The 21,798-nt window shown below is 35.9% G+C and overlaps 1 protein-coding gene and 1 pseudogene across 4 annotated transcripts; both read left to right on the forward strand.

Moving 5' to 3' along the window:
* Positions 1-245: 245 nt before the first annotated feature.
* Positions 246-6,321, forward strand: LOC147569465 (lysine--tRNA ligase-like; annotated as a pseudogene). The gene is made up of 14 exons (XR_015234842.1): positions 246-290; positions 452-536; positions 853-909; positions 1,863-1,988; positions 2,080-2,142; positions 2,283-2,408; positions 2,493-2,775; positions 2,873-2,969; positions 4,652-4,808; positions 5,108-5,251; positions 5,359-5,427; positions 5,545-5,688; positions 5,858-5,909; positions 6,083-6,321. The product of XR_015234842.1 is annotated as a lysine--tRNA ligase-like (transcript).
* A 3,138-nt stretch (positions 6,322-9,459) lies between these two features.
* LOC147569466 (phosphatidylinositol 4-kinase beta 1-like) lies at positions 9,460-21,672 on the forward strand. 3 transcript variants are annotated; one of them, XM_086655953.1, is made up of 17 exons: positions 9,509-9,778; positions 9,931-11,447; positions 12,233-12,424; positions 12,525-12,573; positions 13,501-13,633; positions 13,731-14,256; positions 14,695-14,775; positions 14,867-14,989; positions 16,061-16,130; positions 17,142-17,239; positions 17,323-17,427; positions 18,181-18,234; positions 18,574-18,717; positions 18,885-18,938; positions 19,048-19,122; positions 20,592-20,675; positions 20,849-21,672. In XM_086655953.1, the coding sequence occupies exons 2-17, from the start codon at positions 10,200-10,202 to the stop codon at positions 20,948-20,950; spliced, it is 3,138 nt and encodes a 1,045-aa protein (XP_086512079.1). In that variant the 5' UTR covers positions 9,509-9,778; positions 9,931-10,199; the 3' UTR covers positions 20,951-21,672. The 3 variants fall into 3 exon arrangements, with proteins under 3 accessions (XP_086512078.1, XP_086512079.1, XP_086512080.1); XM_086655954.1 differs by having other exon boundaries at positions 9,934-11,447; XM_086655952.1 differs by having other exon boundaries at positions 9,460-11,447.
* The last annotated feature ends 126 nt before the right edge of the window (positions 21,673-21,798 follow it).

Here is a 21,798-nt window from a genome sequence, read left to right on the forward strand (position 1 = left end):
TTCTTATGTTCTAATACTAATTTTTGAAAGAAGGATTGGAAATGAAAATTTTGTATGTGGCTCAAGTTCTACAGTTCTACCATTCACTGAAGTTTCTGACTAATTTTCTAATCCGTTCAAGTATTTTGTTATGTTGCTATTAGGTTAAAATTCATAGAATGCTTCTTGAGTCGAGGTTTCGCACCTCAAGGAAGGAGGAAGCAGATCTGTTCTTCGTTCCAACTTATGTTAAATGTGTAAGGATGATGGGTGGTTTGAGTGATGAGGAGATAAATGCAACATATGTGAAGGTATTATGTCTTTTATTTCTTTAATCCTTATGTAGATTTCACTAACCAACTTTTATTTGTGATAACTCGTAGATAAAGTTCTGAGGCTTCCCCTCATAGTATGGGTTCTATTCGAGCTAGCTCTTATATTCGTCATTGAAAGAACTGACCTAATTCTCTAGGTAGTTCAATCAGATAGTAATAGGGGTTACCTTAGAAATCATTTTCATGGCCTTGTGTCACAGTTCTCATGGCTCTCATCATGGGGTAGTTTATGGGTACATGTAATTATCATTTATCACATTCAAGTGATGTATCTGTGTCATTTGACGTTAAGATCTTTTTGATTAAATATTGTTGTAACATTATTATGTAATATTGTGAAGCAGTGACAATTCACCATCTGACTAGTATTCTGAATTACTCGATAATATTAGTTGATCATATTGTAAGGGGAATCTTCATTTGTGAAATACGAGTAGTAGTGTTCTTTTCCGAGTGTAAAGTGTTTTCTCAATTCTGAGTTGCATGAAAAAAATTACGCAACTTTTAACTGTTAATTTCATTGATATCAGGTTCTAAGTCAAATGCCATATTTTCGATTATCAGGTGGACGTGACCACATATTCGTTTTCCCCAGGTAGCTCTTTTTCTTTACTGCTTTTTGGTATCGGTGATACATGGTGTGTTCAATCATGGGATTCGTGAGTCTCAAGGAATTTGAATATTTATTAGGAAGAAAATGCTAGGATTCTTCCCACTCAGTGACGTGTTTTCAACTAGTGAGGATCCTGTCATAATGTAGATTTTCTAACTGGAATTCATCATGTTATTTATTGCTCCAGAATCTGGAGTTCTATTAATTTTCTTATAACATGCAACTTGTGTACTAAAATGAAAAATTTCCAGTAAATCCTACCAACTCTTCGGTGGCAGGACTTCACATACTTGCATTCCACAATTCCAGAATTTATGGCAACCAAAATCGTGAGGGAACTTAAAGGGCAATCTATACCTGTTCCTCCGAAACCTTTCTCCTTAATTCTATTCGCAACCACCCCATAACATAATATGTATGACATGTATAAGATCATAACGAGCATCTCAAAAAATATCAGGATTTGCTTTGACTCTTTGTTTTCCCGGACTTGATATGTTCTTGAGCAATGTTCAAAAAGGCGCATAAGATGTGTGTCGAGGCGTATGCCTCTACACAAAATATAGGTGTACCACATCAGAATTTACGCCTCTGTGTTGTAATTATCTTTGTTTTTCTTTAACTTCTAGAAGTTGTGAAAAGGACAGAAGTGACGCACAACATTCATATCCTTTAACTTTTTTGTTAAAAAATTAATTACTGTAGTACTACAAAAAGATTCAACAAAATATACTATTAATAGAATAAAATACTATAACTATGTTAAAATATATGAGATTGAAGCTACGCCTCTTCACTGCCCCGAGGCAACGCCACACATTGTCAAAGAAAACCGTATTGAGATGTAAAACGCTTTTTTAAACATTGTTGTTGAGTCTTGACATGAGCAGAAGATTTCTTCAGATGATTACAGTATTATGTCATTTTGTGAACAGGAAAGAGCAAAAAGGGGGAGTTGAGTATTTTCCCCGTATCATTTACTGTCCTGTCTCATTGTCTTCACATGCTGCCAAGGCAGAAGGCAGAAGGCAGGGCCGGGTGCAGATAGTGCCAATGCTAAGGTGCACATACATTTTAGACGATTTTTGTACCTTCGCAATCTATTACCTTTTCTCACTAGATAGACGATGGGTGAATTGTTGTTGTATGCAGAAAACCGATATATGGGTACCAGGAAATACCAGGAATCCTGAAGCATACATCTTAAAGGATCAGGTATTCAAGACTACCTTCTTGCATTTGAGAACTGATTTATGTTTTATTTCGCTTTTATCTCCCAGAGAAAGATTGGCAAAACTATTAAGAAGTAATCCCTGTTCTTAAAACTTATAACCCCACGCTTCTTTTGGAAATAGGAAACAAGATACCGCCAACGTTATCTAGACTTGATGGTGAACATGGAGGTACGCCAAATATTCAAAACAAGAGCTAAGGTTGTCTCCTATATAAGAAGTTTCCTCGACAATCGTGATTTCTTGGAGGTTTGACCCTACTCCACTTCTACTTTGAAGGTATCAGTTTTTCGAAAGGCTTATCCATTCAACACTTTTACTCTTTCCCACTAGGTTGAAACACCAATGATGAACATGATTGCTGGTGGAGCAGCGGCACGCCCATTTGTAACTCATCACAACGACCTGAACATGAGACTTTTCATGCGTATTGCTCATGAGCTTTATCTTAAGCAGCTAGTTGTTGGTGGATTGAATCGCGCTTATGAGATAGGAAAGCAATTTAGGAACGAGGGGATTGATTTGACTCATAATCCAGAGTTCACTACGTGTGAGTTTTATATGGCTTATGCTGATTACAATGACTTGATGGAGCTTACTGAGAAAATGATAAGTGGTAAGGATTTCATTTCTCTTCTTGGAAAATGGTTGGATGTTTGTACAACTTAAAGCCGATTCTAATAGATACTTGCAATTTAATTCAATTCAAACAGGTATGGTCAAGGAGCTCACAGGAGGATATAAAATCAAGTACCATGCTAATGGATTAGACAAGGACCCAATTGAGATAGACTTTACTCCACCTTTCAGGTGTGTGTTTTCTATTTCTGTAACTAGTCTGGTTAGCTGGATCTTTTTTATATATATTCTACGTACAGTCCGTGCCTTTGGCACAGTGAGTGACTAAAAATGATCTTGTTTTACAGAATTTGCATTAAAATGGAACTTGCAACAAATTCTCAAGAAAGTAATTAAACATGAATGTTACTGCTCAAGAGTACTTCATCAGTGTGAAGTGAAATTGATAGTCAATAAAGGGTTACATAATAGAGAGAGGGGGGAAGGAGAGAGATTTTTGTGAATCAGATATGAGTGAAAGCCTACATAATATATAGATACAGAGAGAGAGAGAGAGATATGTGGGAGTGGGAGACTGGAGTGGGAGGTTAAAATCCCCATTTAGAGAGTGAGATATGATGATGGTTTATTGGGACTAGGTTCCCTCCCCATCCTACGGACGGGGAAGATCCCTCTTGGCTAACGCCTTCGAGGAGAACAAAAATAAATTGTAGGTTAAACCGAGAAGACACGATTTCTCTGAACATTTCTCTGAGATAATTAAATGAGTTATGATATTTTGGATTTAAAAGTGAAAGAAGGTGGAGAGTATTATGGTAGCTATAATTAAGGAGAATTTGTTAGGCAGAGTTAAAAACAAATTTGGAGGTTTTGATTTCATGAGAAAATTAAGAAACTTTTTAACTTGAAATTAGAAATGTGCAAAGGTGGGTAGTTTTGGCCACAGGTATTAGGTAGTTTTCTTTTGGATATTGTAACCGAATAATCAAAAGTGGGAGAAAAACAATTAATTGTGCAATCGTGAGAGATAAAAGTGGGAGATTGTAACCAAATAACTAAAAATAATTAATTGTTTACACTAATACCCTTATGGTTTAAGTCAAATTACAGTAAGAAGATTTTATATCAGTCGTACTTTTATCTCTGGATAACCGACTGACCTGTTTTAATATAATAGATAGTAGGACATTATCTTAGAATTTTTGGTTAGCAAGAGTAGTTATGGTGATTGTGGGAGAGATTTAAGAATCATTGGGAGATTTTAGGAGCAGTTATTCTATTGTTGTTTTTTTGTAACTTCAACTGTTGGGTGAAGAGATCAAAGATGTAAATCGGGTGGTTGTGAATATCCAGAGATTGATCAGTTGTCACACTTCAAAAGATCTTCTATTTTATATATCTATATAACAAATGACATAGGTTTTGGTGTCATGTCATAACTTTAGTTTATAAATCTCTGTCATCGAATTTTCTTTTGTAAAGACTCTTTACAATCTTTCTTTTGTAAAGAGTCTTTAAAAGATAAGGGTGTAAATGTGAAAATAACTACCCACTCTTTAAAAACTCTCTAACTCTTTTTCTCACTTTCCTCTTTTCTCCCTTCAAACAACTCAATATAACCTCGGTTACTATTTTAAATATATTTTTATTATTTCAACATTTGTATAAGACCAAAATATTTGATAATTTTGTATAACATAAATATAGAAATTTCCATGCCCTACAGGCACGGGCTATACCCTAGTATATATATATATATATATATATATATATATATATATATATATATATATATATATATATATATATATATATATATATATATATATAATATAGTTGTATACACGTATATATAATTCATGTATGTGTTCATCTGGTGAAAGTTAACTTGTTTAATCTTGAAAATGTTGCAGACGGATCGACATGATAGAAGAGTTGGAAAAGATGGCAAACCTTGACATACCAAAGGATCTATCAAGTGACATTACCAACAAGTATTTGGTGGATGCATGTGCCAAATATGATGTTAAGTGCCCACCTCCTCAAACAACAACTCGGCTTTTGGACTAGGTAAAATTTGATCCCAATTAGGATCATTTTGTATAGTTATCTGTTGATTAGTAATAGTTATCCAATAAGGAACTAGAGTTGTTTGTCTGCATGATCTTGGTGTCTTTATTGCTGAAAATTGCTTGAAGATTTTGATATGCCTTCCAAAATTCTGCAACAGTAAATAGAAATTTTGATCATATGCTTGTACTAAAAGTATATTTTAAAGCCCAATTAGGAATTGAAATTCCAGTAGGTTGTTATGGTTTTAAATTTAGTATGTCAACAATAGAATGATTATTTGTTTTACTTGCGTGCAGCTTGTTGGGCATTTCTTGGAGGAAACTTGTGTAAGCCCATCGTTCATCATTAACCATCCGGAAATAATGAGCCCGTTAGCAAAGTGGCACAGATCAAGACCAGGGCTAACTGAACGTTTTGAATTGTTTATCAACAAACACGAAGTATGTTAATGACATTTATTCATCCTATTATGAATATTTCATCTGTAAATTCTCCTTTTCAATTCTGGTTATTATCTGAATTCAAATTTCTTTCCTTTTTCCCATAGGTTGCCAATGCATATACAGAGTTGAATGATCCTATTGTACAGCGTGAACGATTTGCTGAAGAACTAAAGGTATATAATGATAATAATAATAATAGTAGCTACCATAGTAATTATTTGTTCTAAGACTTCTTGTTAACTACCCTATTGTAAACTTCCTTCACAACTAAATTGTAAATGTAATTTCAGGATCGACAATCAGGAGATGATGAAGCAATGGCTTTAGATGAAACATTTTGCACAGCTTTAGAATATGGATTAGCCCCAACCGGTGGTTGGGGTTTGGGGATCGATCGTCTTACCATGTTGTTCACTGATTCCCAGAACATCAAGGTTTGTATTTGGATACTCCGACGTAAAACAAAAACCTACCATAATCTGTCACGTCTGTCCAATTATTTCTATTATGTTGATATTTCTTACTATATTGTATATTATAATAAACTCAAAAGTATCAATTGGAACTGATTAACTAATGCACGATCAATTTTATATGGTGCAGGAAGTTCTTCTATTTCCTGCCATGAAACCACAAGATGAACCTTCTGTTAAAGGTATGCCTTTAACATTCTAACTTCATTACATATTCAACCTAATTGTGTCAAGGGATATGTCACCCATTTCTAAAACTTCTGTCAGCAAAAGTAGCTGGATTATGTTATTCCTTTTCCGTATGCCAATAACCGGAATACTCGGCTTAACTAGTTTTTTTTTTGTTCTATTGCAGCAGCAACAGCTAGGAGTATGATTTAAGATCGATATACATTTTTTCGTGAGACTACTCAGGTTATATAAGAAAGGTTCAGGCTCGCTAGGAACAGTCTTTCACTTCTGTAATGGATTTCATTTTAAGCTTGTTTGGGTATTATAGGATTACTCCTTCCTAGATTTTACGGTAGTAAACAAATTTTACCATTCTTAAACCTGTAAGTTACTATTGTTATTGATATTTCAAACCTTAGTATGTACTTACACAATTTTGAAAACTAAAGAATTGGCATGTTTTTTCCCCCATTTTGTATATGGGATTGAGCTGAATTAATGTCTTCTTCAGAGAAATATTCTAAGTTTGAGTTCTTATAATATTGTTTCCTATCGATATTAGCCAGGAAAATTTTCTCCTATTTTGGCGAAATGTGTCTTCATTTGATGTCAAAATTCGTTGAGAATTACCTGAGAATAGATGGAAAAAAAAATATAATAAATGGTGAAAGAAATAAGCATTTTTGAGTTATTTTGGATTTTCATCCTGAGTGGAATATAAGAAACCATTAGCCATTCTCTGAACTGAGGCAAAAACTATTTGAAAGTTATACTATGTTGATTAATAATCTTGGCTTCCATCAACATGAAAGTTTTTTCATTTCATGCTTCTGACTTTCATTATATTTCTAATACAAAAAGCTTTGACATTTGTGTCCGAAAAAATTGTATCTGGACTCCACACAATCCAGTAGAAATGGTGTTAGTTTTAATGTGATTCCAATTTGACCCATTACTTACCAAAAATAAATAATAATTGTGTATTTAGTCCAATTCATTTAACCAAAAACCTTCAAATATATCGGCCTTAAGTTAGGTCGAGTTTTTTTTTTTTTTTTTTTTGATGAAGAAAGTTAGGTCGAGTTGATAGTTGTAATTTGTACTTTCTTTTCTACCAGAGCATAAATCCAGTATATGGGAACAATAAAAGTAGTATATGTACTTTTTTTTTTTTTGATGAACAAGTAGATATGTACATTTTCAACAAAAAAAAAAAAGTAGATATGTACATGTTAATATAAAATAGATGAAGTTTATCATATGCAATTTATTTGACTGCCTCCTATACTTATAAGTCCTCATGATAAAATTTGAAGTTTTACCAAGTTAAATGGGCAATTCTCCAATTGCAGATACCACATATATATGTTTTTTAAGCATAGAAATGCCATATATCATGAGCCACATGCTTAGGGTACATGTTAAGGAATCTTCTTTCCAAGTCTCATCAAACAAATTCTCGGAAAGTAATAGACAGTGGACAATTGAAAACTTCAACTCACCCTCTATTCATCTTTTTTAAGAGATTAAGATTTTGAGAGCTCACTTACTTGAACTTTCTGACAAGTTTGTTCAATGCCCAAGTCTCTCTTCCATTGCAATGAATGCGATTTTCCTTTGGAAACAATAGAAATACCATAAAACTTAGACTATATCTTAGCTCGAGTTACGTCAAGAAGCTACATTTTAAATTTTAATCAAACAAATTTCTACGAGGTAATCAATAATGAACAATCAGACACTGCCAAGAACACATCACCAGGAGCGTCCCAAAATCCACTATTAATGGGCTTATGCAATGACCAAGTCAATGAATTAATGCTAATGGGTCTGATCCATTTATCTTCAGACACCCCCGAAGGAACGTTAAAATACGCTAACACATCCAACCCTGGATAAAGAGGTCAGTCCTCACCTTCCCAGCAGACCTCCCTCCATATATCCGTTGGTGAGACGTTACAGTCATTCAAGATGACAATATCCCGAATATACCCGTTAGAGGTTATGATATCCGTGTGATGATAGCTTTATGCGTTACCGCATTAAAGAGCCAGCTCACTGCCAGATGAAAGTCGGTCAGGACACTACGAAATGACCGAGAAGAGAATGATACAGATCAAATAATGATCGACAACAACACCTAAGATCCCGATATCTAAACATTCAAACCACTTCCCTCTCATACAGAGCGATCATCGAATTCCCTAGCAACCAACTCACAACTTACTTTCTCTCTCACATAGTCTTGCTCTTTCATAGAATGCGACTCTCTGACATAATCCCGCTTCTCTCTCACATACAAGTATTGTTACGATCTTACATCCAGATACATGACCTTATCAAATACTGTTCACAGTACGGGACTTTATACTATTCACAAAGGTGCAAGATCTCAACAGGTACATGACCTTATCAAGTACAAGACCTCTGAGGAAACAGACATATACTTTCTCCAGAAAGTACAAGTACATGACCTTATCAAGGGTCTGCTTTATCAAGGGCTTGCTTACTTTATCTCTTCTAAAGGTCAGACATTTTTTACATCACCAACGTGATTATCTACAGGTCAGACCCTTAAAGCTTTCCACTTTATTTACGGTATTTACCTCTGAACAAGACAAACCTCAACAAAGTTGTCTTATTCAAGGACAAACCTCGTACGCTATCATATTATCTCTCTTCAAGCAAGTCAGTCTACCCGTAGGGATTGAGTTCTGACCACTCTACGAGTCGTGCCATACTCTGACCATCCTCCTCGAAGGTAGTACTCCAAGAATATCATTCATGTGTTTATTATTTCTCTTTCAAGCTTATTGACTTGACTGTCAGAGTCCCTTTGGCCTGCACCATCCCGGTGTTCCCAAAGATCTTACGGTCACGTGTGTTTCGTTTCTCGTCACATAATAAATCCAAAGACGTCGTCGGTGCCTATGAAAAATATTAATAGGTGAAGGTCTGACTTTCGATCAACGACCCAGTCCTCCTGACTTTTTGACCCGCGATTTCAACCTCCCACAGTAATTAGCTTGCAGTGTTAGCGTAATTGTACTTGGTGTAAGTTTACATGTACTTTTTTTGGTTTTTTTTTGGAAGATTAACTTCATTGATGAGGCTGATGAGACAACAAGTGAATTACATACTCAAGAAGTTAAAAAACAAAGATTACATTCCAACCAGAGGTGCCGAAAATCAATCATGCATAAACTGTTGGGCTTTCGAGTGGGCCACCCCGTTAGCTTCTCTTCGGCAATGCTTAAATTCGTTGTTGGGTTGAGCTTCAAGGTACCCTCTGGCTCTAAGAACACTCCTTCTGATTCTCCAGGGGGGGTCCTCTTGATCGTCGGTTAACAAGCGAACGACCAGTTGCCAGTCTCCTTCATATATAAGATGTTGATGTCATAACGAGTGTCCCAGTTCTAAAGCTAGTAAGCTTGCCTGAATCTCACTCTCCATGGCTGACTGAGCTATTCTCTTGCCTTCACTGATGATGATTTCCTCGTTGTGATTCCTTACCACCACACCTATGGCTGCCTTGTTGTCTTTAAATGCTCCATCGTACTCTTTTTTTTTTTTGAACTTAAGTTTACATGTACTTTGACTTAAATACTTGGGTTTCAAAATGTGAAAATGTTCTTAGGATGCGTAATTACCTTTACGGCGCAAGTTAGCATAATGTTCTTTCTTAATTTGGTCTCTCTAAAATACCCCTCTGTTACTTTCTCTCTCTCTCTCTCTACCAAACGAGGAGAAAGAAAGACAAACGACGACAGAAGAGCAAGGAAACCCGAAAGAGGGATTCGCTGATGAACCTTTCTCTCTCTCTCTCTCTCTCTCTATATCTCATCGCCAATCACCATTTCATTTTGTTTCATTCAACTCTGTAAGCAAAATTCTCTCTTACTTAATCTGATTTTCTTCAGATGTGGGTTCGATTTTTTTAATTTTTTTTCAATCTAAGTGTCTATCTTTGTTTCAATTTTGGTTAAGTTTCTGAGGAATCGAAGTTCTGGTATTGATATATTGATTTTATAGTAGGGTATTCAGGCTGGAAACTAGGGTTTCCAGGGGTTTGGTAAGTAAGATCAAATTGAACTTCTGAAAACTTTTGATTGTCGTGATTGGGTTTATTTTATCGAAGTTAAATAGTGTTGGGAGGTGAAAAGGTTTAGGGCTTGGAGAAAATTTCGAAGGAGAAGATATTTGATTGATTTTTGAAGTGGATTAGTTTGGGTTTCAGCATAAACTAGGGTTTCTGGATATGATTTTAGGTTTTGACTGTAGCATATGATGGTTGATTGATAATGGTACGACTTCTAGGATTGAACCGTGGTGAATCTGATTCACCTCGGGAGATTGTTCGTCCGAATCTAAATACTGACAGTGGGGAGAGTGGCTGGCTTATCCGGTTCTTTGACTCTGCATTTTTTTGTGAGTGGATTGCTGTTAGTTACCTTTACAAGCATGATCATCCCGGTGTTAGAGACTATCTATGTAACAGAATGTACACTCTTCCACTCTCGGGCATTGAGAGTTACCTCTTCCAGGTTTGCTATATGTTGGTTCACAAGCCGAGCCCTTCGTTGGATAAATTTGTCATTGACATATGCTCGAAGTCATTACAGATTGCGTTGAAGGTGCATTGGTTTTTGATGGCAGAGCTTGAGGATTTTGATGATAATGAGGGGATTAGTAGAATTCAGGAAAAGTGCCAAATAGCAGCAACTTTGATGGGTGAGTGGCCACCTTTAGTCCGGCCGCAGAATGCACCATCAAGCCCCGTGAGCAGGAATCAGGTGCTTAACAAACTATTATCATCAAAGCAGCGGTTGTTATCACTGACTTCGTCTCCACCAACCCAGAGATCTCTATCCTTTTCTCCCTCTTCAGGAAGCAATTCCTTGCAGGAAGAAGGTGTGAAGTCCCCTGATGAGAACACGATTTTTAAAAAGTTCATGCCAGGACCGAAAGTTAGAGATGCATTGCTATTTCGAAAATCAGTGGATAAGGATAAGGATGAGGATGATTCAGAAAAGGATGGGTTCTTTAAGAGGCTTCTTAGAGACAGTAAAGATGACGATGACTCGGAGAAGGATGGCTTCTTTCGGAGGCTTCTCAGAGACAGTAAGGAGGAGGATGAGGATTTGATGTCTAGCTCAGAGGGTTTTTTCAAGCGGTTGTTCCGTGATAAAAATGATTCTGAAGAGAAAATAGGTGCAAAATCAGCGGAAGAAGAAGAAAAGGATGGCTTCTTTCGTAAGTTTTTCAAGGAAAAATTTGAGGACAAGAAAGATGGGATTGACAAAAGCATTGACGAAGATAAAAGGAACTCAAACGGTGAAGAAGAGCCTTCTGAGCTTCCTTTGTTTCGTAAGTTGTTTCGTGTGCATCCTGAAGATACCAAATCTGCAGTTTCACAGGAAAATGGTGTTGTCTCAGATGCTTCATTTGAAAGTAGCCCTGGGACAGAGAATTTTTTCCGGAAGCTGTTTAGAGATAGAGATCGTTCAGTTGAAGATTCAGAATTGTTTGGTTCAAAGAAGAATAAAGAGGTTAGTAAAATATGGGTTTAACTTTTATGTGTTGTGTTGTTTGGTTCGTGGTTTTGTAGTTAGCATTTTCAGTCATTTGGTACTTTCTTCTTTTTTACTGCTATTCTACGAGTTATTGAATCTTGATGAACATCATGATCTTGAATTGGATAGGAAGTTGTAATTGATGTTGTCTTTAATGTACATTGTACAATTTTGCCTTTTATAAAAGACCATGATTTCATGCTTCTTTTGGACTTATCTTCACTGTTTTAGTATCTTATGTATTGTACAACATATATGTATGTATTCTGTTGTAATATGTATCATATCATGTTACTTTCAGTTTGACTTGCCTTGATTTTAATAATGATTTTAAGCAGGAAGGTGATCATAGTTATTTTAGGAGACAATAATGAGTTATTGATAACTTTAAAAAAAATGAGTTATTGGCGTATGGATAAGAGTTCCTAGCTTCTTATTTATTGAATTTTGCAAATCTTAATTGAGCTCCTTATTATTATTTTTATGTATCCTGTTGCCTGTCTTTGAACTTCTTGATACATTCTTTTACTTTAAGGAACAGTGGCATTTCTCTTAATAATTAGATAATAAATAAGTTGCGAATGGTAGTTAATGCTACAGGACCAAATGGCTTCAACATTTTGAAACAGAAGGCTACTCATATTACTGTCATTTTGTTTTTGATAATCTTAGTATAGTAAGATTGGGCTGCAGCAGTAGGGGTTAGGAATTTCTACGTCGTACAATGTGATTCTTATTCCTATTTTACTTTTGTTTGGCAGAAGCGTCCAGGGTCTCCAAGGCAACGAAACGAAAAGACACATGCCAAACCTCCGTTGCCGAATAATATAATGTCCCAGATTCGGAAAGGGGCTTATCATGCTTCATTGGACTTTGTTCAAGCTTTGTGTGATACGTCATATGGCTTGGTTAATATATTTCCAATTGAAGATCGCAAAAGTGCTCTTTGTGAGGTTGCCTCTACTTGTTTTTCACTTTACCGTTTACTGAACTCATACCACTGGGGGTTTTCATGTTGCTGATTGCCTGATATTTTGATTTCTGTTTTGCTAGTCACTCACTGAAATCAATTCCCAAGTAGGCAATGCTCAAGAAAATGGAGGTATTTTAGCTTGATGTTCACTTATCTGATTATCATTTTTTGATATTCAACCAAGATTTTTCTTGTTAAGGAAGCTAATATTTACGGTTCATTGAAATTTGCTTTACTATTTGAAAGGAATGGTGTTCATTCAGTTGATAGCTTCGTGTTGCTATGCTAGTTAACTAGAAGATATTAAGTTGTAAAAAATAGGGTGGGTAAGGGCAAGTAGGAAGCATCTTTGGAGTCTTGCAGATGATGTAGTAACAAAGTTGAATATGTTTGAGGTTTCTTACCAATAAAGTGTTACTCCTAACGGTTGATTGTTCTTTCTCTTGTTGTTAACGATCAAGAGGGATGTAGAGATATGAAAAAAAAACAGCTTTGACAAATTTAACCGTACCCCTTGAGTTTTTGCCAATCAATGCAGCTGGCTTTGAAGCGATTGAGAGCATATATCTTTCACTCGTGTCCGTGTGATTCTTGTTTAACGTGTAGTTAACCAGATGCATGCTTAACTTATGTGAGCCAATGATTGTATGGTGCGCATGTACATTCTCAACTTGCACTTTCGATTTATTTATGAGGTAACCTCCATGTTATGAGTTACAACGGGCCATATTTGAAAAGGGTCAGGATCTTGGCACACCTTTTTTTGTCAAAGGATTAAGGATCTCAAATCCTTGATTTCGATCTCGGGATGGTTATGCAACTCCATACAGGTGATTGCATCAATGGTAAAAGGATTTCGCTAAGATCTTGTATCGCAATCCTGTCTCATTTAACGTTTCTGGAGACGGGTCCTACTCAATTAATTGAATGCAATTCTTTATAGAGTTCATCATTCACGTCAGAGTACTTCTGTTTACCATTTGTTTCTGTTAGCTACTTCAATCCTTTATGGGATAATATTATTGCATCTTTCAAATTTATCATATGTAATTGTAGGGGTGTGCTGTCCAATGGGGAAGGGAAGTTACCGAGTTGTTCATATACCTGAGGATGAAGCGGTCCTTCTGAATTCTAGGGAAAAAGCACCTTACTTGATATGCGTTGAAGTTTTGAACGGTGAAGCTCCAAGGTAATTTATAAAATTGAAATATGGAATTTGTATTGCAATAGAGAACTCCTCCTCTTCAACTGTTACTCTGCTAACACATATCTCTATCTTTTCTAAGCCATACAAAAGATACAGCCAATGCTCAAAAACTTTCAAGAGGAGGGATTCCCTTAGCTAACGGAGATGCTCAGTTGCCAAAACCTCCTCCATGGGCATATCCTCTATGGAGTCCACAGGATGTACACCAAAATGGTGCTGATAGGATGCTGAGATCGACGTCCCAAGCTATTGACCAAGCAATGACTCGACTGTGGGAGGACAAAGTGAAATTTGTCGATGTGAGTCTCTCCATAGAAAATTCATCGCCGAACCTGTTGAAAGAGACTGACTTACTCGCCACAGAGTGCAGAAGTGAACAAAGTACGATTAGTTCAGTTTCTATGGGAACCTCAGTTGATAATTGTGAAGGCTTGAAGGATTCCAGTTCAGTATTAAAATCACAGAATAGTCATGATTTGGAATGGGTAAGAGTCGTGTTGACAGCTGATCCCGGGGTTAAAATGGAAGACATAGAAGCTCAAGAGCCGCCTCGTAAGAAGGAACACCGCCGTGTTCCAAGTACCATTGCTATAGAGGAAGTAAAGGTGGGCCTGTAAGTGGGTAGTACTTAGTAAATATAATTGCCTAGGATTGATTAAAATCGAGCCGGAGTCACAATTTTCTTCTTTCACCACGTCACATAGTGTTCTATTTTCTTTTTATCCAGATCGTACTGTAGATCTTCCACAATACATTTCTTAACAGGAAATAATCAGTACCTCTTTAAAATGTGAATATAGTTCGAGAACTTGCATAATATATACTCTTCACTTGAGCTGTTACTCTTTGGAGTATTCAGCGTAAAATTACCTTTGTTTCATACCTTCTTATTTCATAATAAGAATGTTCATGCTTATTTCATGATTTCTGTTTAGACCCTGAAACGTTTGTTATTCTGATTGTTTGGGAAGCTCCACTTTATTTGTAAATAAGATTCATCGAGGAATAGTTTCGTTTTAAGGTTACTGTATTGCTATCTGTAGGCTGCTGCAGCAAAGGGAGACGCACCTCTTGGAATGCCTCTAAAAGGAGCAGGTCAAGATTCATCCGATGCAAGATCAAAGGTGAAACGCGAGCTGAATCTTTATACCTTGCTTTATGCTTAAACCGATTAAGGAGTAAACTAAGGGCAGCTTTATTATTGCATTAAAACAGGCTTCAAATGGTGGTGCCCTTAAGGCTACAGATGCCTTATCTGGTGAACTTTGGGAGCTCAAGAAAGAGAGGATACAGAGAGCTTCAGTCTATGGGAAATTACCTGGTTGGGATTTGCGTTCTGTAAGTCTATCGGTGTCTTTTTGTTTGTTAGCTTACCTTTTATTACATCATTGGTTCTGCACATAAAATTGAGGTACGAGTATTTGGTGCAACGATTTGAAGCGATAGGTTTAGTAAGGATTGGGAAAAACTCCAGTTTTCAGATAATAAATAATCAGCTGGAGATCCATTTTAGGAAATCACAAGTAGTTAAGGCTTCAGAATTTCCAGTTTGAATTTGAGGTGCTATTCCTTCTCATAATGAAGGATGAGATACATGTTTTTTGTTTCCGAAGGAGGAAAGGGTTGTTCTCCTATATTAAGGGGCCGCTACCCTCATGAAAGAACCTTTGTTTTTGGGTTTGGAAGATCACTACAGTGTTACTTATTAAGGAGTTGATATTTCAGTGAAAAAGTAATGTGTGAGAATTATGATCCTCTTGTCTTAGTCAATGGTAGGTGTGAAGCGTCTATAGATGCTTCTGTCTACAAGTTGACACTTTACAGGTTACTATTAACGTTGTCAGTATTGCTTTACAGCATTAAGTAGATTTCACTTGTACTGGTTGATTGATGCTTATGGATGTAAAAGTTGATGTGTTACATTTTGATTTTCATCAACTTGCGTAGACTGTCTTGGGAGTGAAACTGCTTTCTGTTCCTTTAGTATTTGGTCAGTATGCGATATTGCATCTTGCTTCACTCAGCCCTTTGATTCATACTTCAATCAATAGGAGGCATTAGCAGTTAGCATGTACTGTGGACCATGCTTCCTTACTTGAGTAGTTGAGAAAGTTACTATATTAGTAGACGAGGGAAAGTAAATAAGGGTAATATAAAACTCTCTCCAAATTCAGTGCCACTTGATGTTAGTATGTTATAAAAATGGAATCCAAGTACATGTAACACAAATATGCCAGGTTTGTAGCTAAACTGCACGATGGGCTTTGGTTCTTTACAACTCGTGGTTTTCGTGATGCAGTCTAATTTGTTCTTGTGTTTCTATTATATGTGTGTACAAGTAGTTAAAGAAGATCTCATAAAAAAAAAGTAGTTAAAGAAGAATTAAACTATTTTTTTTTTGCTCTTTAGGTCATTGTAAAGAGTGGTGACGACTGTAGACAAGAACATCTTGCTGTCCAACTCGTGTCTCATTTTTATGGTAAGTATCTGTATCTCAGTTGTTTATGGAATCTAATATCTGAGTTTTTTCTTCTTATGAAGCTCATTGTAGTATTAATGTATTAGTAAAAATTTCTTAACGAAGGAAAGATTATCTATATAATAAGAAAGGAGTTATATCTATTTTGAATATACCCTCCTCTCCAATATCTAAGATTACACCTCCCAAACTTATATCCAAGGGTTGCGATTACATCTCCCAAACTTATCTTCAAGCGTTGAGATTATACCTCCAAACTCATCTTCAATGACTAAGATTACACCTCCAAACTCATCTCTAATGGCTAAGATTACACCTCCCAAATTTATTTCCCAGGGCTGAGAGTACTGCTCGTGCTCACCGGACATGGGTAATACTCTAGTATATTAATAAGGTTAGATGTAACAGGTTTATAGGCGTAGTGTCCCAAACCAAAGAAGGCCAAATATTACAATGTTGCAAAGGTAGTCTCCTAATTTATTCTCTTCGCTCGACAATAAAGTAGTGTGACATTGCCAGTTTGCCACCTTAAGATCATCAAAACCACCGGTTCTGTCTTGAATAGAACCATGTTCCTAGATCTTCATAATCACCATATCAAAGCACAAGGATTTAAAATTAAAAACTTTTTACTATCCTTAGAACATAAGCTTTTCCCCAGAAGTTCAACATATCTTAGACGCTCTTGTAAACAATTCAAATCAATCTATTCTTTATTTGAAAGAAATTCCATATCCTTGATGCGAGCATATGGAGGTAAAACATGTGATTCTGAGTTGTAGTCTTGTAGAGTATGTCAAACCAGTTTCCTTTTGATGTAGAAGCACAACCATGATTCTTAATTCCATACACAGTAAAGTAATGTACTAATGTATAAAGTTGAAGTGAAATGTTGATTCTTTTTGTGTTTTGATAAGGTATTCATTAGAAATCTAAAAATAGAATAAGCAATCAGTTTAATAATTCTTCCACTGTACTTATTGATTAAAATCCCTTGGTTCTTGATTCAAGATATATTCCAAGAAGCTGGTCTTCCTTTGTGGTTGCGTCCTTATGAAGTTTTGGTTACTTCCTCGTATACTGCTCTTATTGAAACAATCCCAGATACGGTAATTTTCCACTTTGTGTTCTTATTCTACTTAAAGTAAAAGAGTTCTCACTATTGCTCTTGCACTGTCTTTCTGTAATCTAGGCCTCAATTCACTCAATCAAAAGTCGGTTTCCCAGCATCACAAGCTTGCGTGATTTTTTTATTGCCAAGTATGAAGAAAATTCTCCATCCTTTAAGCTTGCACAGGTATTACTTGTCAAGAAAGTTGCTGATTTTGTAATACTTGAACTATAAGATTTAAGCTCTACACTTTAATTACGTTTTGAAGTTTTCTTGTACTTTCTATATTCTTATTGGTAGATCACTTTCTGGGACACTGTTTTGTCAAGTTTCAAGTATACGAGGACATATAAATAGACAAGTGAATATTTAAATTTGGCGTTTATCTGCAGACTCTACTCAGGCGTATGAGCTTTCTGTTTTATTTGTATAAATTCACTATTTAAGGAAAGGCCTTTTTCTAGGAATCATGGATTAGTAATTCTTTTTAATTTGAACAAGTGGAACTGTGGAAGAAAGGTATACATTAATGTGTAAAAGTTTGAAGTATGTAATGGAGAAAGATCCCAAAGGCTAATAGACTTAATATTGGATACTGTTATGGCATAATTTCCATGTAGTACTTCAGTAACTTCTATAAATATCTATATCAAATGTATACATTCATATTCGTTGGTATCTTTGATAGCCGCTCTTCATTGAACTAGAATTCTTGAATTCAGCTCACACGTTTAGTTTATAATAAAGTTTCCTCGTGTTTCCTTCATATGTACATGCGTATTATGAGGGAGATACTACTGAGGAATGAAAGCGTGTTACTTATTCACTTCATTTGTTTCTTTTTTGTTTTAGGAAGTATTCCTAAATTTCAGTTTTGCACTTCTAACTGTTGATATATGTGTTAGCCTTGATTTTTTAGTAATCTTTACATTGTTGCAGAGAAATTTTGTCGAGAGCATGGCTGGGTATTCTATATTGTGTTACCTATTACAGGTATATATCTCTCTCTCTCTCTCTCTCTCTCTCTCTCTCTATATATATATATATATATATATATTGTATACTTGTAGATGCACTCATGCACATACTGCAGGTCAAAGTAGCAGATGCTTATATGTACTTTTATAGTGTCTTTAACCGGATAGTTGAGTTAGCTCAATTATATAGTAAAATTCAATGCAACTACAAGTACCATAAATCTCCTCTTCTACATCTACTTGACATTTATTTATGTAGCAAAATCTATGAGTGCACATTTAGTCTGTTTGAGCATCCCATAATTTTTGTAACTTCGGTTTTTTGCTTCTCATTAGCCTGTTTATTGATGTTCAGGTTAAAGATAGGCACAATGGAAATCTCTTGATGGATGAAGAAGGTCATATTATACATATTGATTTTGGCTTTATGCTATCAAACTCACCAGGGGGCGTAAATTTTGAGAGTGCGCCATTTAAATTAACTCGTGAACTACTTGAGGTTATATTCTACCTAACAGAACTTATACTTTTATGTTTATATTATAGATTAGTGATTCCTGTGTTGGTACTTGAGTGTTGAGAGTTGCATTAGAGTTTTATATTCCCATCCAAAAGCTATCTACGTTTTTTTTTACTCAATTCACTAATTAATTGCGTTTCTTACAGGTCATGGATTCTGACGCAGAGGGAGTTCCAAGCGAGTTCTTTGACTATTTTAAAGTACATTGTTACATTCTTATATTAATTCCATTTTCTAAATTTGAAGTCCTATGGGTAACTGTTCACAGAAATTTGAAGTATCTTTTGTTCTTTTTCTTTATCTGCTCAGGTTTTATGCATACAAGGGTTCTTGACGTGCCGTAAACATGCAGAAAGGATCATACTTCTAGTTGAAATGATGCAGGTAAATTAACTACATCCTGCAATACATTTAAGTAGAAATTTTGAACTACTCACACACCAAGTTAGACACCATGATAAAATCGAAGAGGAGACAACAGACAACTACAGGCCTTCTCGTGATTAGGACATGGTCAAGAAAATGATGTATGAGCAGCACCTATTTCTTTCCAGAAATGTGGCCCTCTTTAACAAGCTATGCCATTAGAACGCTCACCTTGGGATCTTGGTTCCTTTAACCTGAAATGGTTCTCTCGGCCAGAGATAATGTATACAACACCAAGTACTAGTAAATAAACTCATAATGACCATATTTTTTGGCCAAGTATTTATTATCTACAAGAAACATTTGTGTACATGTATATGTCGTCTGTGGCAAGATGGATTTCACTTCATACTAGATGAGCTTACACCGGTTTAACTGCTTGATGTCTTACAAATTTTGAATGTTCCCGACCCAAGTTATGTCATGTGTTCGGCTTAAATTTATAAAAATTTCACTATATGTACTTGTTGTGAAGGATGAATAAAACCTTACATTGAAGGATGAATAATACCTTTAAGTTTAGTTGTATTATTAGTATAATAATTCCGTTATTGTCAGACCTTTAGGGTCTCCTTTCACGGATCTTTAGGATCCTTTTGTCAGACCTTTAGGGTCTCTTTTCTCGGATCTTTAGGATCCCTTGTGTCTGTGTCTAGTCCGATTTCTTTCCCTAGGCACTTTGTATTTAAAGGTATGTAACTCTCATAAGTCTTCAGAGGAGAGAAATAACAATTATCATCCTTGTATCATTGTGATTTTATCACTTTTTAATGGATAGGTTTCCCTTGGATTCAAAAAAAAAACCTTTTGTTCTACTGAATGGAAACCCATAAGAGAAGTATTATAAGTGGGATAGGCATACAGGCAGATTTGAATTATTTGCTGGAAAGCGAAACAAAAAAAAAAAAGATACAGGAAACAGAGACAAATAAGCTTTACTTGTTTTAAAAAGGAAATAGTCACAATAATGAAACCAGGAAACAGTGCAGGAAATATAGGTTACATCATGAAGGTGGCCGTTCCAACATCTTTGCATTATTAGGGGCGTAGTTTTCTGCCACTAAATCCACTGCAAATCAGATTGCAGTTGGAAACCATAGTAGTCTGGGAAGTTGGAATTATCACACTTCACAAACATTGTTATATAAATTTTTTTGTAAGTGTTGAAAAGTGCGTTGAGTGGTGACCCTTATTTGACCTGTTAACCTTTCATTGCCCTAGTCTATCAAAAGGGCGGTTATCGATGTATGGCTATGTTATTCGGCTTTAGGGAGAGTTAGTGAGTGTGCTAAGGTTTTTGGTTTGTTTATATTCAGAAGATTCGAGAAAACTTTGTAACCTTGTTCTTTATACATAGACCATAGTGAAATCAAAATGCCATTGGTGGTTTCCTTTTTCTTTGTCATAACACTAAATTTTACCTCCAGGATTCTGGTTACCCATGCTTCAGGGGTGGTCCTCGGACTATACAAAACCTCAGGAAAAGATTTCATCTAAGTTTAACAGAAGAGGTCAGTTTTTTCATTCTTTTGTTTCTCAAGTTACCTGCTGCAGATCGTATTTCATCAACATTGTTATACTCTCAGGATCTCAAAACCCGCAAATTGTTGAATTACAGTTTTCTTGTTTTTTTATAGCATGTTATGTGTATAATCTAACAATCATGTTCAATGACTTGAAGCAGCAATGTGTGTCGTTGGTGCTATCCCTGATTAGCAGCAGCTTAGATGCGTGGAGAACGCGGCAGTATGATTACTACCAGCGAGTTTTGAATGGGATATTGTGAATAAGTTCATACCAATTCGATGACTCCCACCCCCTGCAGTATCGCACTTTCCTCTGGGCATGCTAGTTCAATGTAACAATCTTGTTAGAGAGCTGTAATTAGCCATACTGAACTTTCATGGAATTCCTGCTTGAAGGAGTGAGGTTGAAGAGGAAGGCGATCGTCACTTTCTGGTATGTTCTTTTACTGAGAGAAAGGTCTAATTGTATCGGCAGAGATATTATTGTAAATGGTTTCCTCTTTCATTCCCTTTTCCTCAAGTAAACTGATAGAAAAAAGAAGAACCAAGCAATTGTTGGTTGATAAATTTAGGGTAAACTACAGCAAGAATAGTGAAACCATCTGAAATCGGCATCTCAGACTGCACAGAAGGATACATTTGCAATTGGTCGGAGTATTATTATCTCAGGTTGAGCTTCTCTGAATGTGGGCGGTGATTGGATGACGAAAATTATGCAGTCATTTGCTTGCCTTGCAAATTGGGGGTTAGTTCTTTTGAAGAACATGAGTAAAAAAATATTAGAGGGTTTGTAACGTTCTTTTGGTTTTTGGTATGATTCTACCTACATACGTTTGTGAGGGAAGTTAGTTCTTATCTTCTTGTATCGTCTTGACACAGAAAAAGGAAGAAATGCTTGTATGAAACTAGCTAGGTTTTGTGTTTGTATTATGGTTGTATTATGTTTTCATTGATTTCAATTTCTCTCCATCTCATTTTGCCACTTGGTAGTAGCCTTAGCTCTTTGTGATATTTTCCTGTTTAATTTACAATTGATTTGAGGCAGAGGAGCCAGGGATTCCCTATTAGTGTACTGGTTTTAGGGATTTTCCCCAAACAAGAAGGGTTC

The sequence above is a fragment of the Eschscholzia californica genome, unplaced genomic scaffold, assembly GCF_041429995.1.
Source record: "Eschscholzia californica isolate CP2 unplaced genomic scaffold, dmEscCali1.0.p SCAF_1, whole genome shotgun sequence".
Classification (NCBI taxonomy): Eukaryota; Viridiplantae; Streptophyta; class Magnoliopsida; order Ranunculales; family Papaveraceae; genus Eschscholzia; species Eschscholzia californica.

Excerpts from the sequence above, each read along its gene's own strand:
- LOC147569466 (XM_086655952.1), top strand. The coding sequence starts at position 10,200 with ATGGTACGACTTCTAGGATTGAACCGTGGTGAATCTGATTCACCTCGG. Across the intron at positions 18,718-18,884 it reads TAACTCGTGAACTACTTGAG|GTCATGGATTCTGACGCAGA; the intron begins GTTATATTCTAC and ends CGTTTCTTACAG. Across the intron at positions 20,676-20,848 it reads ATCTAAGTTTAACAGAAGAG|CAATGTGTGTCGTTGGTGCT; the intron begins GTCAGTTTTTTC and ends GACTTGAAGCAG.